The 22,982-nt window shown below is 42.4% G+C and overlaps 1 protein-coding gene across 1 annotated transcript in view; it reads left to right on the top strand.

Annotated features, from left to right (window-relative positions):
* The window catches only part of phc2b (polyhomeotic homolog 2b), a 58,772-nt gene that overhangs the window by 11,113 nt on the left and 24,677 nt on the right, over nt 1-22,982 (top strand). Inside the window, exons 2-7 of the mRNA XM_080422034.1 lie at nt 9,628-9,937; nt 13,430-13,591; nt 14,400-14,477; nt 14,828-14,998; nt 18,614-18,736; nt 19,604-19,910. Coding sequence (XP_080278160.1) covers nt 9,692-9,937; nt 13,430-13,591; nt 14,400-14,477; nt 14,828-14,998; nt 18,614-18,736; nt 19,604-19,910 — 1,087 coding nt within the window. The 5' untranslated portion in view covers nt 9,628-9,691. The remainder of the gene's footprint in view (nt 1-9,627; nt 9,938-13,429; nt 13,592-14,399; nt 14,478-14,827; nt 14,999-18,613; nt 18,737-19,603; nt 19,911-22,982) is intronic.

Raw genomic sequence — 22,982 nt, 5'->3', positions numbered from 1 at the left:
TAACCTTGCTTTTCTTGTATATAATGTTGACATTGTATGCTGCTTTTCAGGCTTGTCTGGTTATGCCGTTTTTATAGGACAGCACATTATTGCCACCACGCAGAGCATTTTCTGAATGCTCTCCTCTAGCATAAGTGGGCTGTAGATCTGTGCCACACGTCTTAATTTCACTTGAAATAGAATACTGATGAGGTAGGGGGGGTTGGGGTAGCTTAGGACTAGCAGCACGGGCTGTAGCAGCATTGCTTCTCATTTAATTACTTCCATCGTGCCCTCTCTCCCCATTCCCAAACCCTTTAATATCCATAACCCACTCACTCTCTCAGTCTCAGCCCACGTTCACATCCCCCTCTTTCTTTGCCCAGCAACCTCCTCCACCCCTTTTAACTTTACACCTATACCTCTAGGCCCAGAGGCTAGAAATCCCACCCTCCCATTTATCTGTCTCACGACAGGCACCGTAGTCTGTAGTACTAGCATCAGCTGTTTGAACCCCCACCATCAATTCCATAACCACCCACACACTCTATTAGCACAAGTATCTCTTTCTCTTTCTCTCTCTCTTTCTCTCTCACACACACATGCACACCACATTTCATGACCTCTGAATCCTCTCTCCTTATAGTATACTGAGGTCACACCAGCCCATGTTCTTCCTTATCCCATTTGCCCCTACCTTTTTAAACCATCTCTCTCTCCTGTCTAGTATGTCTCCGGCCCTTGCTTACAGATCCCATCTTCTCATTTCCTATCCAATCATGTCTGTAACATCGACTGTCACTCCGTTCGTCTGAGACATTCCATCTCATCTGCTGACAACAAGCGCGGAGCCTTCCCCCCCTGTCTGTGATAATGGATAGGGTACCAAGGGGCCATACTTAAAAAGGCTTTTACAGGGCGGCCCTAAATCTTCTACCCTCCTCATTCTCGCACGCTTTTGATGGCTGACAAATGGGTGTTCAGGACAGGAAGGAAGGCCGCGGCTTTCACATGCCACACTGTTGTTCTTGTCTCATTATTTTGGTCATGTCTCTCGGTATGCTGCTTTTGTTTTAGCTGCGTGTAGGACACTACTGTTTGGATAAATACTTTACATTTGGTGTTGAAAAGAAACCTATGAGCTAGAGTAGACCAACAGCGTTTGATTAAGAACATAGTCCATATGAAAAAGGTAACTTTGACTGGTGTCATTTTCACTCGTGGGGGAGGGGTTTATTGACTTACCCAAGCCCCTGGCACAGCTCCCCCCCCCCCCCCCCCAACCACCAACAACAACAACCCTTTTCCGCTATTAACTTTCACCAAATGAAGTGCGCTTGTTTTGAGTTAAAGAGCCCTGTAATTTAGTTTAGCTAGCCAATGTGTCTTTTGCTCTGAAATCACTGGCATTCATTAGCTTTCAAAGCATGCATTCTTTTGTGCTTCTCCAACTCACTCAGCTTTTGGATCCAGTCCACTTTTTTTTTATCCATGCAAGCCAAAACACCTTGGATAGTGTTTCAAAAAGTGAGCTGCAATCCTGTAGGACTACCAGGATAGTTTATTTAAACTGGATGGAACTCAAATTAGATTTCACCTCTCTGGTATTAATTTAAGTGCGAAAACAAACAAGCTTCAAGAGGGTCATTCATTTCTGAGCTGATGTCGTAACAAAGCACATTAGTGTGTGTGTGTGTGTGTGTGTGTGTGTGTGTGGGGGGGGGGGGGGGGGGTAAGGAAAGGAATTCAGGAGAAGTAATTCCACTATGATATTTTTAAGCCTAAATGCTATGAGAAGAGGATGAATTTCTCCATGGATTTTCAAACCAGGTGAATTTGTCCCATCACAACATTTGTGGTCAATTCATGTAATTAATCAACAGCTTTATTTATTAATAATATTTTCATTTTCATTTTTTATTTATTATTATTATTATACAATGAACTTGACAGCATGATGTCATTTTCAGTTCATCTAAAGAGAGCATGCTTCAGTGCTTGCTTCAGTTGTGGAATGAAAGGAGTGGTTAGTTATGCCGGTCCATGTGGCATGTGCTATAATGACTTGCCTTCTGTAGAAAGAGGAAACATACACAGGTGATTGTAATTTTACCTTTGGCCCATCTAGGGGGGTGGGGGGACTCAACCCGATCTCCAGAGATTACCGTAACATTGCACGGAACGAGTGCACTTCATTCCGTGGATAGCCGCCTCGGAACTCCCGAATTGCGTGCATATGGTACGGCGCTGCCTTTGTGACAAAACCATTTCGGAGGCGCGCAGTCACAGGCGAATTGTCCCCCCGTGAAGGACCACCGAGGGAGCTAAGGCGACCGAGTTGCCGTCCTGAACGGTGGGACATTCGCCTGTGCCTACTCAGCGCCGTTTGAGTTATGTACCGATAGGCACAGAATCGTAAATTTTATTGTGCGGACTGCTCTGCTTCCGGGTTTTTCCGTGTTGCGACTGGTTACGCCCACCGTGGGACTCGCCGTACATATGCACGCAATTTGGGAGTTCCGAGGCGACTATCCACGGAATGAAGTGCACTCGTTCCGTGCAATGTTACGGTATTCTCTGGAGATCAGGCTGGGGGACTATACTCCAATGTCTGCTCTATACTCTAGACCAGTGGTTCTCAAACCTTTTCATGCCAAGGACCCCCAAAATGATATGCATTTGACTGCGGACCCCCCCATCTAAAAAATATTTTGTGCCAGGGATTTTAAAAATGACAGATCTACAAGCTCATAGCGCAGCACTCGGTGCCGCGCTATGAGCTTGTATATCTGCTATTTTTGAATAGCCAAAGTATAAAATATGGTTAAAGTGGTTAAAATGATTGTGACGCTATATTAACTCATTCCCTGCCTAGAACGACTAAAACGACTTTTGTCCTTTAAGCCCCCACTGCCAAGAACGACTAAAACAACTTAATTTTTTCAAAAAAAAGAAAAAAAAAAAATTTTCTTATTTTTTTTTTCTTATTTATTTATTTAATTTTTAACCTAAAGACCAAGGAGATATGATTTGTTGAAGATCTAGACTCCAATCCACTTCCTTGTTAACTTAAAACTTAAACATTTTGTATCTTGGCTCCTGAGTACTTTTTTTTTCTATGAAAAATCTCTGGCAGTTTGTCAAACGCAAAAATAAAAAAGTTCTGGCAGTGAATGAGTTAACTCATTTTGCTGGGGACCCCCTGGCACCCCCCCAAGGACCCCTGGGGGTCCCCGGACCCCACTTTGAGAACCACTGCTCTAGACCAGTGGTTCTCTATCGTCTTGAGGCTAAGGTGCACCAAAGTTCCAACCCAAATCTATAGGCTAAATGTCATCATAATTCTGTAGAATACATTATATCATAGTATATTCAGAGATGCTCGCGCATGCTTGTGCCTGCACATGTTTTGTCTCATTAACAATAAATATCCTAAACTGCACTGATGCATCATGCTTTATAGCATGTAATAATGGGTAACCGGGTATAACACCCTTCCCCCAACATGCACGCACACACTTCAATAAGCAAAATAATCCAAATGAAATATTGATGTACATTCATAAATGATGGCTATTTCAATACTGTACAAATGCCACTGGCCTGGTATGTGATGCATTAACAGCAGGCATTTAATATGTAACTAGAGCTAATGCAAAGCATCAGTAACTATTTGCTGAAAGTGAAAATGTACTATCTACTCAATATAGACAGGCTATTTGATGGCAAACAAACTATAGCCACAATGAATAATGAAGATCTCATAATATCAGCTCTACACATTATGAGAGAGAGACTGGCAAGGAAGTGATCCTAATAATAGATGTTCTTCTTTTTTTTTTTAATCATAGTTTATGCAAGCTGTCATCATTGTCTAGCTGTAAACTCATCAATTATCTGATATATGCAGTGCACATCATGAGAGGTCGGGAGCCCAATTAATCAAGACGGGGCTCTAATAATATCGTGACATTCCAGTGAATCTTTTATGTTAAAGTCTTGCCCAAATATGGACGGCCCGGCAGGACCCGAGATGATGGATTCACAAGTATAAAATCCTTCTTCCTGGCATTACGGGGGTTATTGCGCTGACACTGCATTGCGAGGCAACGTGTCGATTAGCATTTACAGGTTTTGGTACCCTATACCCAGCATTGGCCGGGTTATTGCGAGGGTGACATGGGCTCTCTCTCTCTCTCTGTCTCTGTCTCTCTCTCTCTCTCTCTCTCTCTCTCCCTCCTCCTCAAGCTCTGGTTTGACGTCACACATAACCTCCCTCTCTCTCACTCTCTGATCGAGCTCTGTTTAGGCCTGTCACAATTTAAGTTTTTTTTGTTTTGCTTTGTTGTTTTTAACCTTGCTCTGTTCAGCACTTTGTAACTTTGTTTGGAAAGGTGCTATACAAATAAAATTCATTATCATCATTATCAGTATGCAATTTGCATAATCGTCATTATTTCCATGTTGAACATTTTTCACATATTTTCAAACATTTTGAAACGAGACCAGGAGACCTGGTTCTGCCAGACCCAGAATAAATTCCTAGTACTTTATAAGATCAGAGCACTACGTCACGGCTAAGCCGGACTTCGCATGACGTGTCAGCCTGTGTCCCTTTTATGCCCATGTATGGAGAAGAAAGGGACAGACCGAGGTCCCTTTTATGCCCATGTGTGGACGAAAGGGGGACAGACAAAGCCTCATGTAGGCTGTCTGCCCATGTATGGACGAAAGGGGGACAGACAAGGTCGTTTTTGCCCATGTATGGACGAAATGGGGACGGACAAAGCCTCATGTAGGCCGACCCCTTGGGTCTGGCAAAAATAGTGGAAATAGCAGATCTTCAATCTCAAAACATGTCGTGACGCGTTTTGAGCTTGTAGATCGGCTATTTCCACGTTCCTGTTTAAAAACTTTTTTTAAGTATAGGCTACAGTTATTAAATGATGTATAGAGCCCTTAACAGACGACGTCACACTGATAAGAACCAGTATGCGCGCAACCAGTATGCGCACAATGAAACCCATTCTGTCAGGTCTCGCTAGGACGCGCCTCACTAGCCAACCAACCCGATCGCCAGAGGAAACGTTCTCTTTGAACGTTTTTGAAATTCCGTGAATAACTGGAAAACCCGAAAATCCGTGCATAGCCGCCTCGCATCTCCCCCATTGTGACTAAACCATTTCGGAGGCGCGCAGTCTCAAGGGAATTGTCGCCAAAGTAAGGGGCCTCCGAGCGAGCTAAAGCGAGCGAGTTGCCGTCCCGAACGTTGCGACATTCCCTTGTGCCTACTCAGCGCCGTTTGAGTTATGTACCGATAGGCACAGAATCGTAAATTTTGTTGTGGGGACTGCTCTGCTTCCGGGTTTTTCCAGGTTGCGACTGGTTACGCCCACCGTGGGACTCGCCGTACATGTGCACGGAATTTCGGGGTTTCTAGGCGACTATGCACGGAATGACGTGCACTGGATCCGTGCAATGTATACTAATTCTCTGGCGATCAGGCTGAGCCAACACACAAGAGGGGGTTGGGGTGTGCTGAAACCAGCGCACCCCAGGTTGGGAATTTATTGCGTGAAACAATCACCTGTGCATCCAGTCTCAATGTTAGTAAACAAATAATTGGTCTATGTTATTTGTCATATCTGCCCTGTGCACCTTTCGTTTGCGAAGCCAAACGGAAATGTATTTTTTATTCATAATGTTCAACACAATTAAATCGTTGATTGCAATTATTTGAGCGACATGTTAGCCTAATTGTCAAGTAAAATGTCATAGTGGTGACAGCCCTAGCTCTGGTCTAACAACACAGTTTTGCGCGGTCGGCAAACTTTGTCTTCCTCTTCCTGTGGTAGTCCATGTCACTCTGTCTGAACTCTTTGATGTTTATTTTCTCTTTTCACACATTTTGCTCAGTGTTTGGCTGATTAACCCTTTAAGGTCGGGAAGGGAACGCATGTATGTCATTTTAAGATTTCTTTGGCTATTAAAAAAATTGCAGATATACAAGCTGTAGATCTGCTATTTTTAGAAAAATCGTGAAAATTTGTGCAAATCTTTTATATACATTTTCAACTCAAATCTTTGCTTCTGGGGGTCCCTGGAACAAAATATTTTTTAGATGGGAGGGGGTCTGGGACAAATACATATTATTTTGGGGGTCCTTGACATGAAAAAAGTTTGAAAACCTTTGATAATATAGCAACATAAGTAAAAAAAATTCAGGAAAAAAAACCTGACATTTGTAAAAGCCCCAGAAGCAAAGATTTGAGTTAAAAACTTTCGCTTTAAAAAAGTATAAATATATTTGTTGCAGATATACAAGCTCATAGCGCGGCACAGAGAGCTTTTATATCTGCTATTATAGCCAAAGAAATCTTATAATGACACAGATGCGTTCCCGGTCTTAAAGTGTTAAATAACAATGTCATTTTTAAAAGCATTTTACCACAAGGCTACATGAAAGAAAGCCCATTAGCTTCTATTTTTGATGTCACGGCTGACTGAGTGGCAGCAGTGAACTGCAGGTGTGTGAAGCTCAGTCTGTTGGAGGGTGGGGGGCCTATACAATGTTGAAGTTGTAGCAATTTCAGACAAATAATTGACAAAACACTGGTATCATTCACAGGACAATAATGTGAAAGTGTTGTGCTGTTTTTGATGTTTATCATGGCAGTACTTTAACTGGCCCATCATGTGGGCAAGTTGTCAACATGTCATGCAGTCAGCTGGTCCAGAGTGTCTCTATACATACTCTCCTCCAGAACAACGTATAGGCTACCCCAATGTAGTGTTTCTCAAAAAGGGGGTCTAGGTACCCCCAGGGCTCCTTGGAGGTTTTCCAGGGGGTCCCCAGCAAAATGAGGAATAGTTTATTAGGCACTTTAACTTTATTTTATACTTAAAACTATTCACAAATAGCCGGTCTACAAGCTCCCAACACGTCACGAATCACGATGTGACCGGGTGTGAGCTTTTTTTCCTTTTCTTTCACTGTGAAGCACATTAAGTTTACTTGGTCTGAAATGTACTATACAGTACAACCAAAATTGACTTCTGTTCTGACCCTCTCCTTCTGACAAAAGCATAACATTCTTCTCCTCGTGGTCAAAGACAGTGTGAATTTTGGCACGGACTTGCGCATGAATGAATTGATTCCCACAAATGTACCACTTAAAATGCAGGAGATTCCCACACAGCGATGTTAATCAGCCAGTGAGAATGTGGGAACACTGCCTCGAAGTGCTGTGATGGACCGTCCGTCTTCCGCGCTCTCTCTCTCTCTCCCCTCTCTCTCTCTCTAGAGCCTTTCGGGGGTGCTCTCTCTCTACAACGCTATGAGCCCCCCTCCACCTCCGCTGTTATCTATACTATGTCATATGAAGGTGTCAAACACCGAAAATGACATAGAAAGTGACAATAATCTATAAGCTTACAATGTAGTGTGAGCTTGTAGATCGGCTATTTTCTGTATTCATCATACAAAGTATATAGGGCTTAAAGGGATAGTTCGCCCCCAAAATAACTTGTTTTCTATCGATTAGTCACCCCATGGAGACTTGAATTCATGGATATTATTATTATTATTTTTTTTTACAACTTTATTTTACAGTTTTTATGTTACATACACATACAAATGTATAGCATATTATACAAAAAGAGATCGCGTGGCTATAACATACAAGACTACTATTCTTTTGTTTTTGTTGCATTCCTAAGCCAATGATTTGATGACCGGCAGCGGTTCCGGTAGGAGATACAAAGAGTCTCCTTTGTGTCTCCTACCGGAACCGCTGACTACCGGTCCGCTGGTCATCAAATTATTGGCTTAGGAATGCGACCAAAACAAAAAAATATGCATGAATTCAAGTCTCCATGGGGTGACTAATAGGGCTTTCACCAACTAGTCGACTAGTACAACCACTAGTCGACTTTGTTGGTACTAGTCGAATAGTTGAAAAAAAAATGAAAAAAACGTTTTTTTTATTTTTATTTGTTTTGTAATTTGTTTTAATGCCATAGTAATGGCCCATCTTACTATTATTATTATCCTCCTGACTTTATTTTTTATCAAAAGGGGGTCAAAAGTATGCCCAATAAAAGCCTATTATTGGGCAATGGGGGAGACGCTGCTGTGCTGCTGTGCCAGAAGCGCCTCCCTTAAAACGCCATAAAAATAAGGGCAGGAGGATAATAATAATAGTAATATAGTAGTAGGATGGCATTAAAGCAATGCCCCCCCTAAAAATAAAAAAAAACTACTACTTGGTCAAATGAGTCGACTAGTAAAAATCATTAGTTGTGAATGCCCTAGTGACTAAGTAATTTTTTTGGGTGAACTGTACCTTTTAATACAAAATTTGTATTGAATTATGCAATGTGTACTTGAAAATGAAACGGTGCTTTTCAGCAGAATTGAGCTAAAAAGAAAGTTGTCTACCATGCAGCTGGTGCAGAATTATAATGTATCTTGCCTGTAGGCTATAGCAGAAGCAAAACAGTAGCTTAACATTCCACACAGCACCGGCTTCCTCCATTGGAGCTTTTCAAATACAGATGTGTTTAATTCATTGGAGAAAAAAGCCTCATCACTGCCTTGTCCTAAACGGGGGTAGCAGCTAAGCAGGGCTGTCACGATTATGACATTTTACTTGACGATTAATTTGTCGCTCAAATAATTGCTTGATTGATTTAATTGCGTTTCTGTCGTTGAACATTGGAGCATTATGATTACAAATTTACATTTCTGTTTGGCTTTTAGGCTTCGTAAACAAAAGGTGCACAGGGCAGATATGACAAATAACGTATAAAACGTTATACAACAAAAAAAAATAGTGGAAATAGCAGATCTGCGTTTTGAGCTTGTAGAGCTGCTATATCCACTATTTTTGAAAATGTTTGAAAATGTATGAACATTTTACTACAAAAAAATATTGCGACTATCTCAAATAATTGCGATTAGGCAATTGTGTAATAATTGTGACAGGGCTACAGATAAGATTAGATCAACCAAACCGTTATTGGAAATTCAGGTTATAGCAGCACCAGCAGTAAGAATGAAACGCAGGGAACCAAACCAAGATAACTAAGAGAGAATAGAAATAAAGATAAAAAGGAAAGACTCTCACTAGATATCTGCACTGGGTCCATGAAGGAGTGAACATGCCGCCGTATGTACAGAGTGTCATTAAATATAAATGTACAGCGAATAATATGAATATGTCACTATCTATACACATCTATTGCATTGGTTCTCAAAGTGGTCCTTGAGGGAGTTCCAGGGGGTCCCCAGCTAAGTTCCATTTGTCCACTCTCAGAGTTAAATTAACATCGATTTATAAATTGGGGTCCCAAAGATAGAAATGCCATTACATGGGGGTCTGTAGCCTAATGCATGTCAAACTGGGGGTCCTTGAAATTAAAATGGTTGAAAATCACTGCTAGAGCCGTGCATATCTTCTATTACTATGGGGGTCTCTGGCATATCTTTTCAAAGGGGGGTCCGCGGGATAATAAGTGTCAATTTGGGGGGTCCTTGACATGAAAAAGTTTGAGAACCACTGATCTATTGCCAATGAATATATGAATGAGTAGCTTTATGTGTACGACAGTATGAATGAATGTGTCCTTCCCTCCGTTTCCTCCCAGGCACCGGAGAGCCATTCAGAAGAGCCGGGGGTCAAAGGTGAGAAGAGCAGAGGGCACCACTACCATGGAGAGTGAGCCGGGGGCCCCTGCCTCTACGACCGGCGGCACAGGGACCACCACCACCACCCCCCCCAGCACCAATACAAGCACCGCCGCCGCCGCCGCCAGCAGCAGTACCACTACCAGCAGTTCTAGTAGTAGTAGTACTGCTGCTAGTAGTAGTACTAGTACTACTAGTACTACCATGGGAAGACAGGCAGTACCTCAGATATCCGTCTACAGTGGGATTCCTGACCGACAGACGGTTCAGGTACTGTATGTTCCCTCTGTTACGAGAAATGTGTGGGATGTGTGTGTGGTTCTCAACCAGTGGTCCGGGGACCACCAGTGGTCCTCGAGGGGGGTTCCAGGTGGTCCCCAGCTAAATAATGGAGAGCTGGTAACCAAATGGACCCTTATTGGGTAGATCTTTAACTCTTGAGAGCGTTAAAATGAAACCAAATGGACCCTTACGGGTCCATTTGGTTTCATTTTAACGTTCTCAAGAGTTCAATTATTGTTATACATCTGCATTACTTAATTTACAAGAAGTAGAGAATGTAGAATAATTGTTATTTTGATCAAAGTTTGCCTGTCATCTCTCCTATCTGTACCAACATCAATACAGCATGGAATTGTGGACAAAATCTTATCAAGTTTTGGGTCTGAGAGGCTAAATCTCGTCAAGCGGTGGTCCGTGGCTCAAATGCCGAGTAAATAGTGGACCTTGGTATGAAAAGGGTTGAAACCCACTGCAGTACACAGGCACACTAAGTGTTGTGCTAGCCCCGCTACTGCCCTCTGTTGGTACATTTCGATCCATCCTTCCAAGAGCAGTAGATAGATTTGTACCACACTCTCGTCTCTCATGAGTCAGACAGCAGGTCTGTGAATTCCACAGCCTTCTGATGAAGTACCCAAAAACTATAATTTTACACTAGTTGTGCATGTCAAATGCAAAGATTACATTTTAAAGTTTAGTTTGTTTGCGGAACAAGGGGCCCGGACCGCTGGCATAGTGGTTCGGGCACTGCACGTCGTGGGTTCGAGTCCCGATCCCGACGGCCTTTGCTGCATGTCACTCCCCATCTGTCTCTCTCCCCATTTACTGTCAGCCTACTGTCCTATCAATAATAAAGGCTTAAAAATCCCCCCCAAAAAAATCTAAGAAAAAAACAGAACAAGGAGCATAATGGCAAAAAGGTTAAATTGTGCTGTGAGATACAAACTGAAAAACTCAACTAAATCCAAAAAGGTTGCTTGGGCTCTTATCTCCTTTGTCCTCTGTTGTAGTGCACTTGACCAGAATTGCAGAATTATCCCCTTCCGCGACAGGGGTCACCCTGCTTTTTATGCTGTGACAATGGCACTCTGGCCCGGTGGATCCTCTTTCCAGCAATGAAGGAAGCTCGCGTCATTGTCACCAAGCAGCACACTCGGCCTAAAGCCACAGCGGTCGTTTAAGATCAGCAAGGGATTGAATGAATGTGCCCGCTGCGTACAGAATCCTCTCATCCCTTCTTTCAACTTGTTTCCCATGGGGTTTGGGTCGGGGTGGTTTTATAATCCATTAGAGGCCACAGGTCAAACTTGCACTCTGGTTGCCCGGCAACCAGGCGGAGACTGTCATTCAATGTCGGGGACGGTGGGTGAATAGAGACATTCTGGTGCACGTCTGCACGATGAGCTCTGTTCCTGGTGAAGGAGGGATAATTCTGTGACCCCTTCCCTGCAATTACCTACTTGAAAAAATATATCTTTCTCAACACTGAATGAATGGAGCAAGTTATCTTTAGTCTCCTTGCTCTTACCTGGGGAAAGCTACATGTTTTATTTTAGACATTGTTGACATGTTGTCTAGACATTGTTGACATGTCTAACATGTCTAGACATTGTTAGAGATTTTTGTAGACATTGTTGACTCTGACTTGCGTACATTTTCCCTGCGGTCTTGTTTGTGCCACCTGAATGTGAGTTATTCAAACGTAGCAAATTTCTTAAAAAACAACGTTCTTTCGGCGGTCCCTTTTCATTAGGCCCACATTTATGGTCTGTTAACACCAGCTGTATTCATTCCATGCTGCTGAATAATTACATTACTGCTGACAAACTGGAGGCCTGAAACCGTAAACAAACACCCTGACACCTAGAAGGTTTAATCATTCAAATTTTTGGAACTCTAAATCAACCAACCGTAGCATCCGTGTGTAATAATAGGCGGACATTCGGTGAAAATGGCAGATCTACAAACTCTCAACATGTCACGTTGGAGGTGTTTTGAGCTTGTAGATCGGCTATCTTTGGCGACAAGGTTTAGTGTAGAGGGAAAAAAGGAAGGGACCGAGTATAAATTGATTATTTCTTTGCAATTATTATATTGATAACTTTTTTGATGAATCGAATAATCGAGAAGCACACATTTGTTTTTATTATTTGTAAACAGAAGTATATGAAATCTAATCAATGTGAAAATGTTATTAGAGATTTGTTTATGATCGACTAAATCAGGGGTGTCAAACTCATTTTGGGGTCCGGGCCACATTGGTCAAATTGGTTGAATGATGGTGATGGTCCTCTGTATGTTAGTGACCTTGGCTGTGGCTTCACGGCTTGGCCATTGTTCTCACAGAACAAGTTTGTCCAGTATTCAGACCCATGCAGCTAGCCTCAGTGCATAATTAACTCTTACCCTGCCAGAGTTTTTTCAGAACAGTCTGTAGCCTCTGCCAGGGTTTTGACCGATTTTGGTACCTTTTCGCATAGCCACAAAATATTTTTCTCAAGTATGATTGATCCCCAGAAAATTTCTAATCACAGATGAGATTCAGGTGTGGTTTCACAAATGTCAACTATTTTCACACATCAAACAACACATAACAAGGTCAATTTGACCTTGTTATGTGTTGTTTGATGTTTGAAAATAGCTCAAAACCAGTAGTTTCAAACCAAAAATCATTGTGAATTGTTTGTCCGTTTCAATTTTAACATTGAAGTGGATGGAGCAGCAAATCTTTGGAAATTGTTATCTCCTTATTCGTTTGGAATATCGAAAAGGTGTCAATACTAAATAATTAGAGAATCTTTTTAGAATTTTTTTTTTTTTCAGGACGTTTTTAAACGTCTTTGGCAGGCAACAGCTAATTTCTCAAAGACGTTTATAAACGTCTTTGGCAGTTATAGAGTTAAGAAGCTGCTGCTGCTTGTCTTTTTTTTTTTTTTTTTTTTTTTTCATTAAAAGGTAGTATTAAATGGCGTTTTCTAAAATCACATCGCGGGCCAGATTTGACGACGTCAAAATCTGCGGGCCGAAACTCCAGTTTGACATCACTGGACTAAATCGATTTGACTGATTGACCACTTAAGCCCTATGTAATACTTTGTTGTACAACTGTATTGTAGGAAAAAAAAGCCAACTAAACCGATCTATAAGCTCACAGCTCACAACATGATGCTTTGTGAGCTTGTAGATCTATTATTATTATTTTTTTGATCCCGCGATTTTTGTAACCCATTTTTTTTCACCCGGTGCCAATTTCCTAAGTGATCCTGGGCGCTACACCAGCGCTACACATATTTTAAAAGAATTTTGAAATATCTTTCCCCCCAAAATTGATTGATTGAATACGTACGACGAAAGTCCCGCCCCTTTAGACACTCTGCTTTAGGTCGTGACCAGGCTTTTCTCTTGGCAGATTATAGTAAGGCTGGGAACGAGGGGCTATACTAACTCCACAATGTTTGTGTTTGTGTCCCCTCCCCGAAGGTGATCCACCAGGCGCTGCACGGCCGTCCCAACACGGCAGCACAGTACCTGCAGCAGATGTACGCGGCCCAGCAGCAGCACCTCATGCTGCAGACCGCGGCCCTGCAGCAGCAGCACAACCTCAGCGCCGCTCAGCTCCAGAGCCTGGCTGCCGTGCAGCAGGTCAGCAGCACTTGTTCACACGTTTTAGCCTAGCGGTTCTCCTCAGGCCGTGTGGGCCGCGAGGGTATTGCAAGTGGGCGCTATGAGCTTGTATATCTACTATTTTTGAGAAATCATGAAATTTTTTCCAAATCTTTGAATATATATTTAAGTGAACATTTGTAACTCAAATCTTTGCTTCTGGAGGTCCTTGGAACTATATATATTCAAAGATTTGCACAAATGTCCACGATTTTTCAAAAATAGCAGATCTACAAACTCATAGCGCGGCACCCAGTGCCGCGCTATGAGCTTGTAGATCTGCTATTTTTTAATAGACAAAGACATCTAAAATGACAGAGATGCTTCCCGGATTGAATGGGTTAAAGATTTTAATGATGATATAATACTAATATTAAAAACAAAGTGATATCATAAAATAAGAGCTTAAAGTATACTATGTTGGTTCATTGATTGATCATTAAAATAAACGTGCTCTGAAAATGCACACGGCCCACCCACCTGACCACTTAACATGTTGGAGCCATCATCACAAACCTGTGATCCTTATAGGGCTGCAACTATCGAAAAGGCGCCGTCCTGGTTGGTTCTAAATATCGGTCCATATTGCCCAGCCCTATACTCTGTACTTTCTACCAAACAAGCTGATTCGATGCAACTTACAGTATTGAATTTGACAGTTACATTTATTTGACCAGTAATTCACAGCCAGTTTGACTGGAGGTTTATGTATGAACATTATTAACAATTATTTATGAACATTGTTAACAAGCTCTTCCTCTCTGTCTATCTGTTCCCCATGCACCAGGCCAGTATTGCTGCAGGCAGACAGAGTGTGTCCCAGAACAGCACTTCATCACAGCAAACAGGATCCTCTCAGGCTACGGTGAGGGGAAATGTACAGTCTTGTGGGCTCAGTTTGACAAAAAGGGCCGTTGTCCGATCTGTTATATACAAGCTCTGATGCTTTTACAAACTCAGAACGTGTCGAGATGTGACGTGTTGTGAGCTTGTAGATCGGCTCTTTTCTGTGTTTTTGCGGAACATCAGTGTACGTACGCTGAAGAATAACAGGTTACAAGTGGTTAATCAGACTAATTAATTTAATCAGTTTTTAGCTTATTTGTTTACCTCTGTTGAATACAGTAAGTCTGCTGTTCATACATTTTCTCTCTCAGGAGATGTTTTCCAACCTCGTCCCTCCATTCTCCATTGTCCCATGTTTCCCCCAATCAGATCAACCTGACCACCTCTCCAGCTGCAGCCCAGCTGATCAGCCGAGCGCAGAGCATCAGCTCCGCCCCGCCCACCAGTATTTCCCAGCAGGCCGTGCTGCTGGGCAGCCCCTCCAGCACCACACACACACTCACTGCCAGCCAGGCACAGATGTACCTCCGTGCACAGATGGTGAGACAGCAGCTGCGGCAAGCAGGGCACCGGGAGGTCGCATGCCCACTGGCACATGTACACGACTGCTTAACCCATTAACTCATTCAGTGCCAGACTTATTTCTGGTTGTGTTGTTTTTCATGACGTCTTAGACGTCACGTGGCGCTCAGGGCTTAACAATGGCGATAAAACGCGACGTCTTAGACGTCATGTGGCACTGAATGAGTTAAGACCTGGGACGCATCTGTGTCATTTTTTTAATTTGAGCTAAAAAGCATTATTTTACACTTTGGCTATTCAAAAATAGCAGATATACAAGCTCATAGCGCGGCACCGAGTGCCGCGCTACGAGCTTGTAGATCTGCTATTTTTGATAAATCGAGAAAATGTGTGCAAATTAATATATTTATATGCTTTTTAAAGCGAACATTTTTTACTAAAATCTTTGCTTCTGGGGGGTCCCCTGGAACAAAATATTTTGAGATGGGGGTCCGCGGCCAAATACATATAATTTTGGGGGTCCTTGACATGAAAAAGTTTGAGCACCACTGATATAGAAACACGTTTTTTTCAGAATACTGTTAGGATTTAGAAGACCTTTGTAGTGGGTTAACTCTATAGGTCTACATGCAAGCATTACGTGTGCACGCAAGCGAGCGCACAAACTCCAAACCCTACGTCCTCATGTATACAGAATGCATGCGTAAATAACGTGATATATACAGTATGCTCTAGCTCAGTGATTCCCAAACATTTTTTCCTTGGAGGCCCCCTTTCTTACATCTGACAAAAGCTGAGACCCTCCACATGTTTGCACACACATGCGTACACCAGAGGTCGTGTTAGGCCGTTTTTGTTATGGCCAAGACCGAAAAATCGAATTCCCTCCGGACATCCTGACCGATTAAAAGACGCACGGTAATTTATTATCATCACTGTCTGCAAATCAGCCACATTTCAAATCCACAGTAGCTGCCTCTCTCTCTCTCTCTCACTCTCGTGCATTGCACTGACGTCGGAGAACTTTCACAGCAGACTCAGAGCCGCTCTGTGGAGTTACTGTGGAGTTCCGTGTGGAACTTGCCACGGAAAATTAAATGAATACACAAAGTTGTCTTATACCACAAATCAAGAACAATGCACACGCATTTCATCGAAGATGAAAGCGGAGACGACAGCTGTCCATTTCAGCGCCAGGTCGCGCAGCGTTAAACCAGGAAGATGCACGCACGGTCCCAACCCGTAAACAAACATCACCACTTGAATTTAGATTCTTTACGAGGAGAGTCAGGAGACTATAGTAGAAGATCACTACAAAAGCTTATTCAACTTTCCCAAAGTTGCATCTAATAGATGCATGGACTCAGTTCCCGACATATAATTATGTCACCATACGACTGTAAATGGTGAGTAGCCAGCCTGTATTTTGATTAATTGCTGACCAGATGAATCAATCAACCGGAAAGATTTGCGCATACCAGAATTTTAGACTATTGCTAATTATTATGAAGAACATGTTTTACCATGAAACTAATGATGCAACACCTTGTTGAGAAATAATTACGCGCGCAGCCACGGACACAACCTGCGCGATTGTTGCTTAGATGATTAATCCCCCTTATGCAAGATGAAGCTGTAATTATTTTCTATATCCTTCTCCTTTACATTCAAATTGTTTTCAGTCCCAGATATAATGCTTTAACCATTATAAGCTTTTTTGAACAATATTGAGGAAACATGTTTGCTGTATGACAAGTAGGGATGGGTATTGGCAAGAATCTCACGATACGATACGTATCACGATACTTGGGTCACGATACGATTATATCACGATATATTGCGATACGATACATATTGCCATATATTACGATATTATTGCGATATATTGCGATATCACGATATATTGCGATACGATACATATTGTGATATATTGCGATATATACATTATATCACAACTACATATTGTGTATATATATACACTACATATTGAGTAGCTGCAGATCAGTGATAGGTTCTTTGAATGTTTTTTCATAAAGCCTGTATCTGAAAAAGCAAAAAAAAAAAGAATCGCGATATGGTGGCCTGGAGTATCGATACAATATCGCGAAATAAAATATCGCGATGTATCGCGAAATCGATAATATTGCCCATCCCTAATGACAAGTTGGACTTATATGTCATTGAGAACATACAGGCAGACGGCGGATGGAAGCGAGTTATGATTTTGTGTACCATTTTTGCACTACCTCCAAACAGAAGGGGAGCCTGGACCCCAGGTCGGGAGACACTGCTCTACGGCGAGCTCACAAGATTTCGGCTCTCAGTCTGCCCTGCCGTGTTGTTGTTAATGAGGTTCACCCGGCTGGTCCCGGCAGGATTAATTACAAACACGAGGAAGAGCGTGCAGAATTTGCATGCATGGATTACATTTACATTCCATGCATTTAGGTGATCTAAAAATACTTGCAATGAGTAAGAAATGGCAGTTTCTTACTCATTGCAAGTTCATGGACTTGTTAGCTATCACAGGGATTGTATCTGTGACATTTTACTTACAGGACGGCCCCATTTTGGTTGATATAGTAGCCCTGTGTCCCTAATGTGCTGAGGACATTTCAAGCTTTTTTTAAGGCTGTTTATCCTGTTGAGTTGTATAAAGACCCCACATTTAAGCAAGGAGGATAAAATTCATTTTCAGTGCTCCGTCCAATTACGGTAGTATATTTTCATATTGCTGGATAAGGGTAAATTGGAGATGTTACTCTGGCACGAGTTGAGCCTAATTTATGCTCAGTCACATGATGGTGGTGTGTTCTGAAAATGGCTGACCCAACCCATGGCTGACCCATGGCTGACCCAAGACCCAAGCTCACAACACGGCGCGGTGCGATGAAGTATATGAATCGGGCTTTCGCTGGCACTTAGGGCACAGTTGTGGCTCCTCATTAGAATAAACAAACAACATTGGTAACTATGCAGAGTCCTTCTGGCAGACATGGAGATAATTCCATTTCTGAGTGCAGACACTAGTTCTCTAGTTTTCAGCACATGTGGTATTGGGTTTGTACTTTCTGCAAACATTTATTTCAATACAGGACATTTTTCTGCTAAGTGGGGACAGTTTTTCCAGTTGTCAATTTTAGGGTTAGGCCTTAGGTTGAGGGATAGTATCAAGTTGAACGTTAACACATGTAGTGGTAATGTTGGGGGTTTTAGCGATGAATGAAATTGCGTTTTTTTTATCGAATAATTTGTTTTTGATGCCCCCACAAAGATAGTTAGATTGATAAGAATAACAGGGTTCAGAGGTCATCGGGCAGATGTTATGTTGGTTAACGGTGTGTTTGCGTGCAGGCGTGCAGGTGTGCGCACGTGCGTGTGTGTACTTGTATTGCTATACTTGTGAGGGCCAAATGTCCCCACAAGTATAGTAACATTTTTGAAATGGCCATTGTGAGGAAACATTTTCTGATAAAAAATGTACCTGGATTTAGGTATTTAGAGTTGAGGGTTAGAGGTTAGGGTTAGAGATGAGCCTGATTTATACTTAGTTGTGCGCTGGTATCGTGCACCGAATATAGCGTATCTACAAGCTCACTGTGTGTGTGTGTGTGTGTGTGTGTGTGATTCCAGGCCCAGCAGAACAACCTTGTCCAGGTGGCCAGGAGTCTGGGCCGGGCCGTTCCTCTCTCTCCACAGCTCATCTTCACACCAACCGCAACAGTGACAGCCGTCCAATCAGAGGGCTGCACACAGGTAAACAACTGGCTCAACGACTGGAAACCATTGAAGACAGTTCAGATGTTCCATGTAGGGGAGAAACAGTTAATCGAACTAATGGATTTAAATGATTTATAAAAAGATAATGTAATGCTTCTTTTGAAACACAACAGCTTGTTAGCGATCACACCAACCACTTTAACCGCTACGTACTTTGTCCAATGGCAAATTGAGTAAATAGAAGATCTACAATCTCACAACATGCCCTTCGTAACGTGATAAAGCTCACAATTAAGTGCTATTAACTGTTTATTTATTCATGTTTTGACCATTTCAGATTTTTGAATGAGATGCCCAAATAGGTTTGCCAGGTTGAAAGTGGTTCAGAATATTCGGTAATCTTAAACAGTATTATTGTAGTAACAACCAACTTGCACTAGAGGGCATCATATGGCAGACAGATGCTAATGGAAATACTAATGTGAGCATTTATGTGTTAAAAAAAACACATTGACAATAGTATGAACATAATCTAATTATGAGTACACCTTCATGTCTCAGAGATAGGTAACAGAAAAGCACACTTTATTTAGATTACCTACAATTGAATGATCACCCAAGGAACTCTGAATCGGATGAAAAACCCCATAACCACTTAAAACCAAGCATCCGTATTCTGGGGAAAACCTTCGCAGAGAATAGCAGATCGTGAGTTTGTCGGTCGGCTATTTTCAGCGAAGATATTTATTTAAAATGGAGCGAAAACACAAAGGTCACCTGCGTAGAGCCCTGGTTGGACTCTGCTCAACAGAATATGGGGTTTAAGTGGTTACATGATCATCTCACCCAGTTCTAACAACTCTGTGCATCAATAATCCTCCTGTCCCTTGTGTGTCTCTGTAGAACCAGGTCCAGAACCTGGCCATTCGCGGCCAGCAGGGGGCCACCATGTCCTCCTCTCAGACGCAGACCCTGCAGGCGCTGAGCTTGAAGCAGACCCCTGTCCCCATCCAGCCAGCCTCATTGATCAAGAATGCCAGCCAGGGGACCCAGCCGCAGGGCTCGGTAGGGGGGAGGTCTGCCACCTCTGACAGCCTCATTGAAGGAGGGAGGAAAGGGGAGAACGCCGGGGCAGCGGTCACCGAGGTGCGAGCCATAAACATGAGTCGCAGTGTCACGGCCGTCAGCGCACCGCCGCTTATTGCTCCAGGTATGTAGAGCGACCAGCTAACTTCAAAATGGCCATACTGCAAACCTATATTATTATCGTGTTTAATCCATTAAGACCTGGAACCCATCTTGTGTCATTTTTTAAATTTGAGCTAAAAAGCATTATTTTACACTTTGGCTATTCAAAGATAGCAGATAAGCACTAAGTGCCGCGCTATGAGCTTGTAGATCTGCTATTTTTTTTAAAATCGTGAACATGTGTGCAAATCTTTAAATACATATATTCTTTTAAAGCGAACATTTTTAACTCAAATCTTTGCTTCTGGGGGTCCCTGGAACAAAAATATTTTGAGATGGAGGTCAGCGGCCAAATACATATAATTTTGGGTGGTCCTTGACATGAAAAAGTTTGAGCACCACTGATATAGAAACATACATTTTTCAGAATACTGTTGAGATTAGAGGACATTTGTATAATCGGCTTCAGGTCTTAATGGGTTAATTAATTGCCATTTTAGGCAATCCTGTTAGACACTTCAATACATAACAAGTACCTTTTATTGATCTATAAATGGTCAAAGTCAGCAGCCAACAGTGAACAGTGGCCGACGGATGGAGAAGCTAGTTTCCTTTTTCTGTGTTTTCGCTTTGATTTACAGAGATTTACAGTCCATGGTCATGTTATCAGTATCAAGTGTGATACAAGAGATAAAAAGAGATTACTTCTGAGAGACTTGCTATTTTTAGCTGGTATGTGGGTTTTTCTTCTTCTCTTGTACGCAGAGATAAAACAAAAATATTCACCGCTGTGGCTCTTTGCTGTCATTTTCACTGGCTGATACATCAAAACTGCCAAATGGTCTGCAAACCAAGCACTCCCACTCCCTTTATGTAGCAGATGTACACTCGAAGCCTAAAATTATACTTGGGGCTTCGGGCAGTCACATCACATATAGAAGCATTGCCCCTGTGTTTACAGTAAGATAAGAATAGAGAGTTGTTGCTCCAACTGCCGCTTTTTGATAGATTTTTCCACTGTATATGTGGCATGTCTGGACCTGCACCACACATTACCACACACTCACTCACTCACTGTGTGTGAGAGGAGAGCAGGAGAGTGTGGCTGATCCCCGTCTGGAACATTGCAAGTTACACACTGCACATTGTCTCGCTTCCCCCATGATTTCATCCCCTGCATCAGAGGTGTATTTTATTTTCCCTCTGACACTTATTATACATCGTAACCACCACCACAAGGCCTATTATATACTTACTCAAAAATGTTTAGAAATAGTGAAAATAGACTATCTACAAGCTCACAGTGCGGGAGCTTATGGATCAGCTGTTTTAGCTATTTTTTAACATTCTTTTTAGGGACACTAAGCGCTTAAAGTGGTTAAGTTGAGATTACGATTTTGTTACCCAATTAACCGATTAGGCCTAGCAGCTAGCTATTTTTGTGAAATTTTCACCTAAAATAACTGACATGCCCAACATCAACGGAAGACCTAACCTTACAACTGTAAGGTCTAGATACACAAACTTGGTGTCTATGGATGGATACCACCTGAGAGAATGTAGATCAAGTTTTGTTGTAGCCATCACCAGCCAGAGTGACAGCAGAAATTCAAAATTGTACCCCGGCCTAACTCTGAATTGCACCTCCTCCAAATGCCATGTAGCCAGTAGAAAGTATCTAAATTGTGGCAAATGTTTTTTTTGCCTCAACACAGAGATTCTGAATGTAAAATGCGACTGATTTCCATTACAAAAGAAAATGATTTACTATGAAATGATAGCCAAAACTACATGAATGGAAAGCTGTGAAAAACACCACCACACATGAGCCTTTGTAGACCAGTTATTGTGTGCCTGAAAGGCAGCAGCTTTTTCCCTTTAAAAAAAAAAGTATGCATAAATGGCTGTGAATATGCCAGAAGTTTACTCTGATTAACTTGGAAATTGTGCAGGACTCACACACTTAACACTTGTAGTCTGCCACTTTCTCTCTCTCTCTCTCTCTCTCTGTGTTTATGCTTGTGTGTGTTATCAGCGACACTGAGCGCTGGCTGTACGTTGGTGTTTGTGTGAGTACGCTCCAGGTCGCTGCGGGGGGGATTAGTTGAGCTCGTGAGCGCACAACTGTGGCTTTGTCTGGCTTTCTTGCCATAATGGATTAACATGAAATGAAAGCGGGGATGGGAGCTGAAAACCTGGCTGCGTGCTGTCTGAAAAATTAACATGGGTTGCCATGGCAGCCAACCACGAGGGACAGGTGTGCTTGTGAGATGCTGAGGGAAAACACGCTGTGGATTAGGAAGAGAGAACAGGGCCATGGTGGGCTGCCGGAACTCAAAGCAGGATAAGGGCTTTCTCTTTACAAGTTGACCGTGACTGGAAGATTCCGAACGTTGATTTACAGCATCCAATTATGCAAGGAAAGTAGCGTTGTTTTATTACAGGCCCATGGTTACCCGTGATGGTTACCCGTCACTGTCAGTTTAGACAAACCAAAGATTTGGCAGTAAGGCTAGTGGTACATGTTAAGGGAAATAAAGTCTGCACACTGCAAAGAAGTTGATTATTATGTTTTGCTGTTCTTCAGAACGAAGTGGGCGTGAACGCCAAAACGTAATGAAGTCGGCCACTTTGCGAGCTACTTTGCGGTGTGCAGACTTAATTTCCCTGGTTTTCAATTATGTTTATTTTGCCCTGCAGCTATCCTAAATTGTTGGACATGGCATGTTCTATTCATTGCATTATAAGTTGTAGATGTTACCCATAACATTATTTTTCCAATATAGGTTGTAGATGTTTTTAGGCAGACATGTAGCACCCAGGCTCTGCATCTACATTCAACCACATGAACCTTGGCGTCCCTTTTCTGGAAAGGTAATAATTGGCGAACATTGGTCATTTTCAGTGATTTGGTTATTTTCGGTGAAGAGATTTGGTCTAGAGGGGAAAAATGGAGTGGGGCCAAGTATAGACCCCTGGGGGACACCGGTCTCTGGTAGGGTTTAAGTGCTGCCTTACAGAACAGAGGTGTAATATCTCGTAGTCTCATTGTCGACCTCAGCCATGCTTAACCTAAAGTCAACCTCTGCCCCCT

This window comes from Gymnoscopelus braueri (genome assembly GCF_963280865.1).
Source record: "Gymnoscopelus braueri genome assembly, chromosome: 3".
Lineage (NCBI taxonomy): Eukaryota > Metazoa > Chordata > Actinopteri > Myctophiformes > Myctophidae > Gymnoscopelus > Gymnoscopelus braueri.
This window is presented reverse-complemented; position numbering and strand designations above follow the sequence as displayed.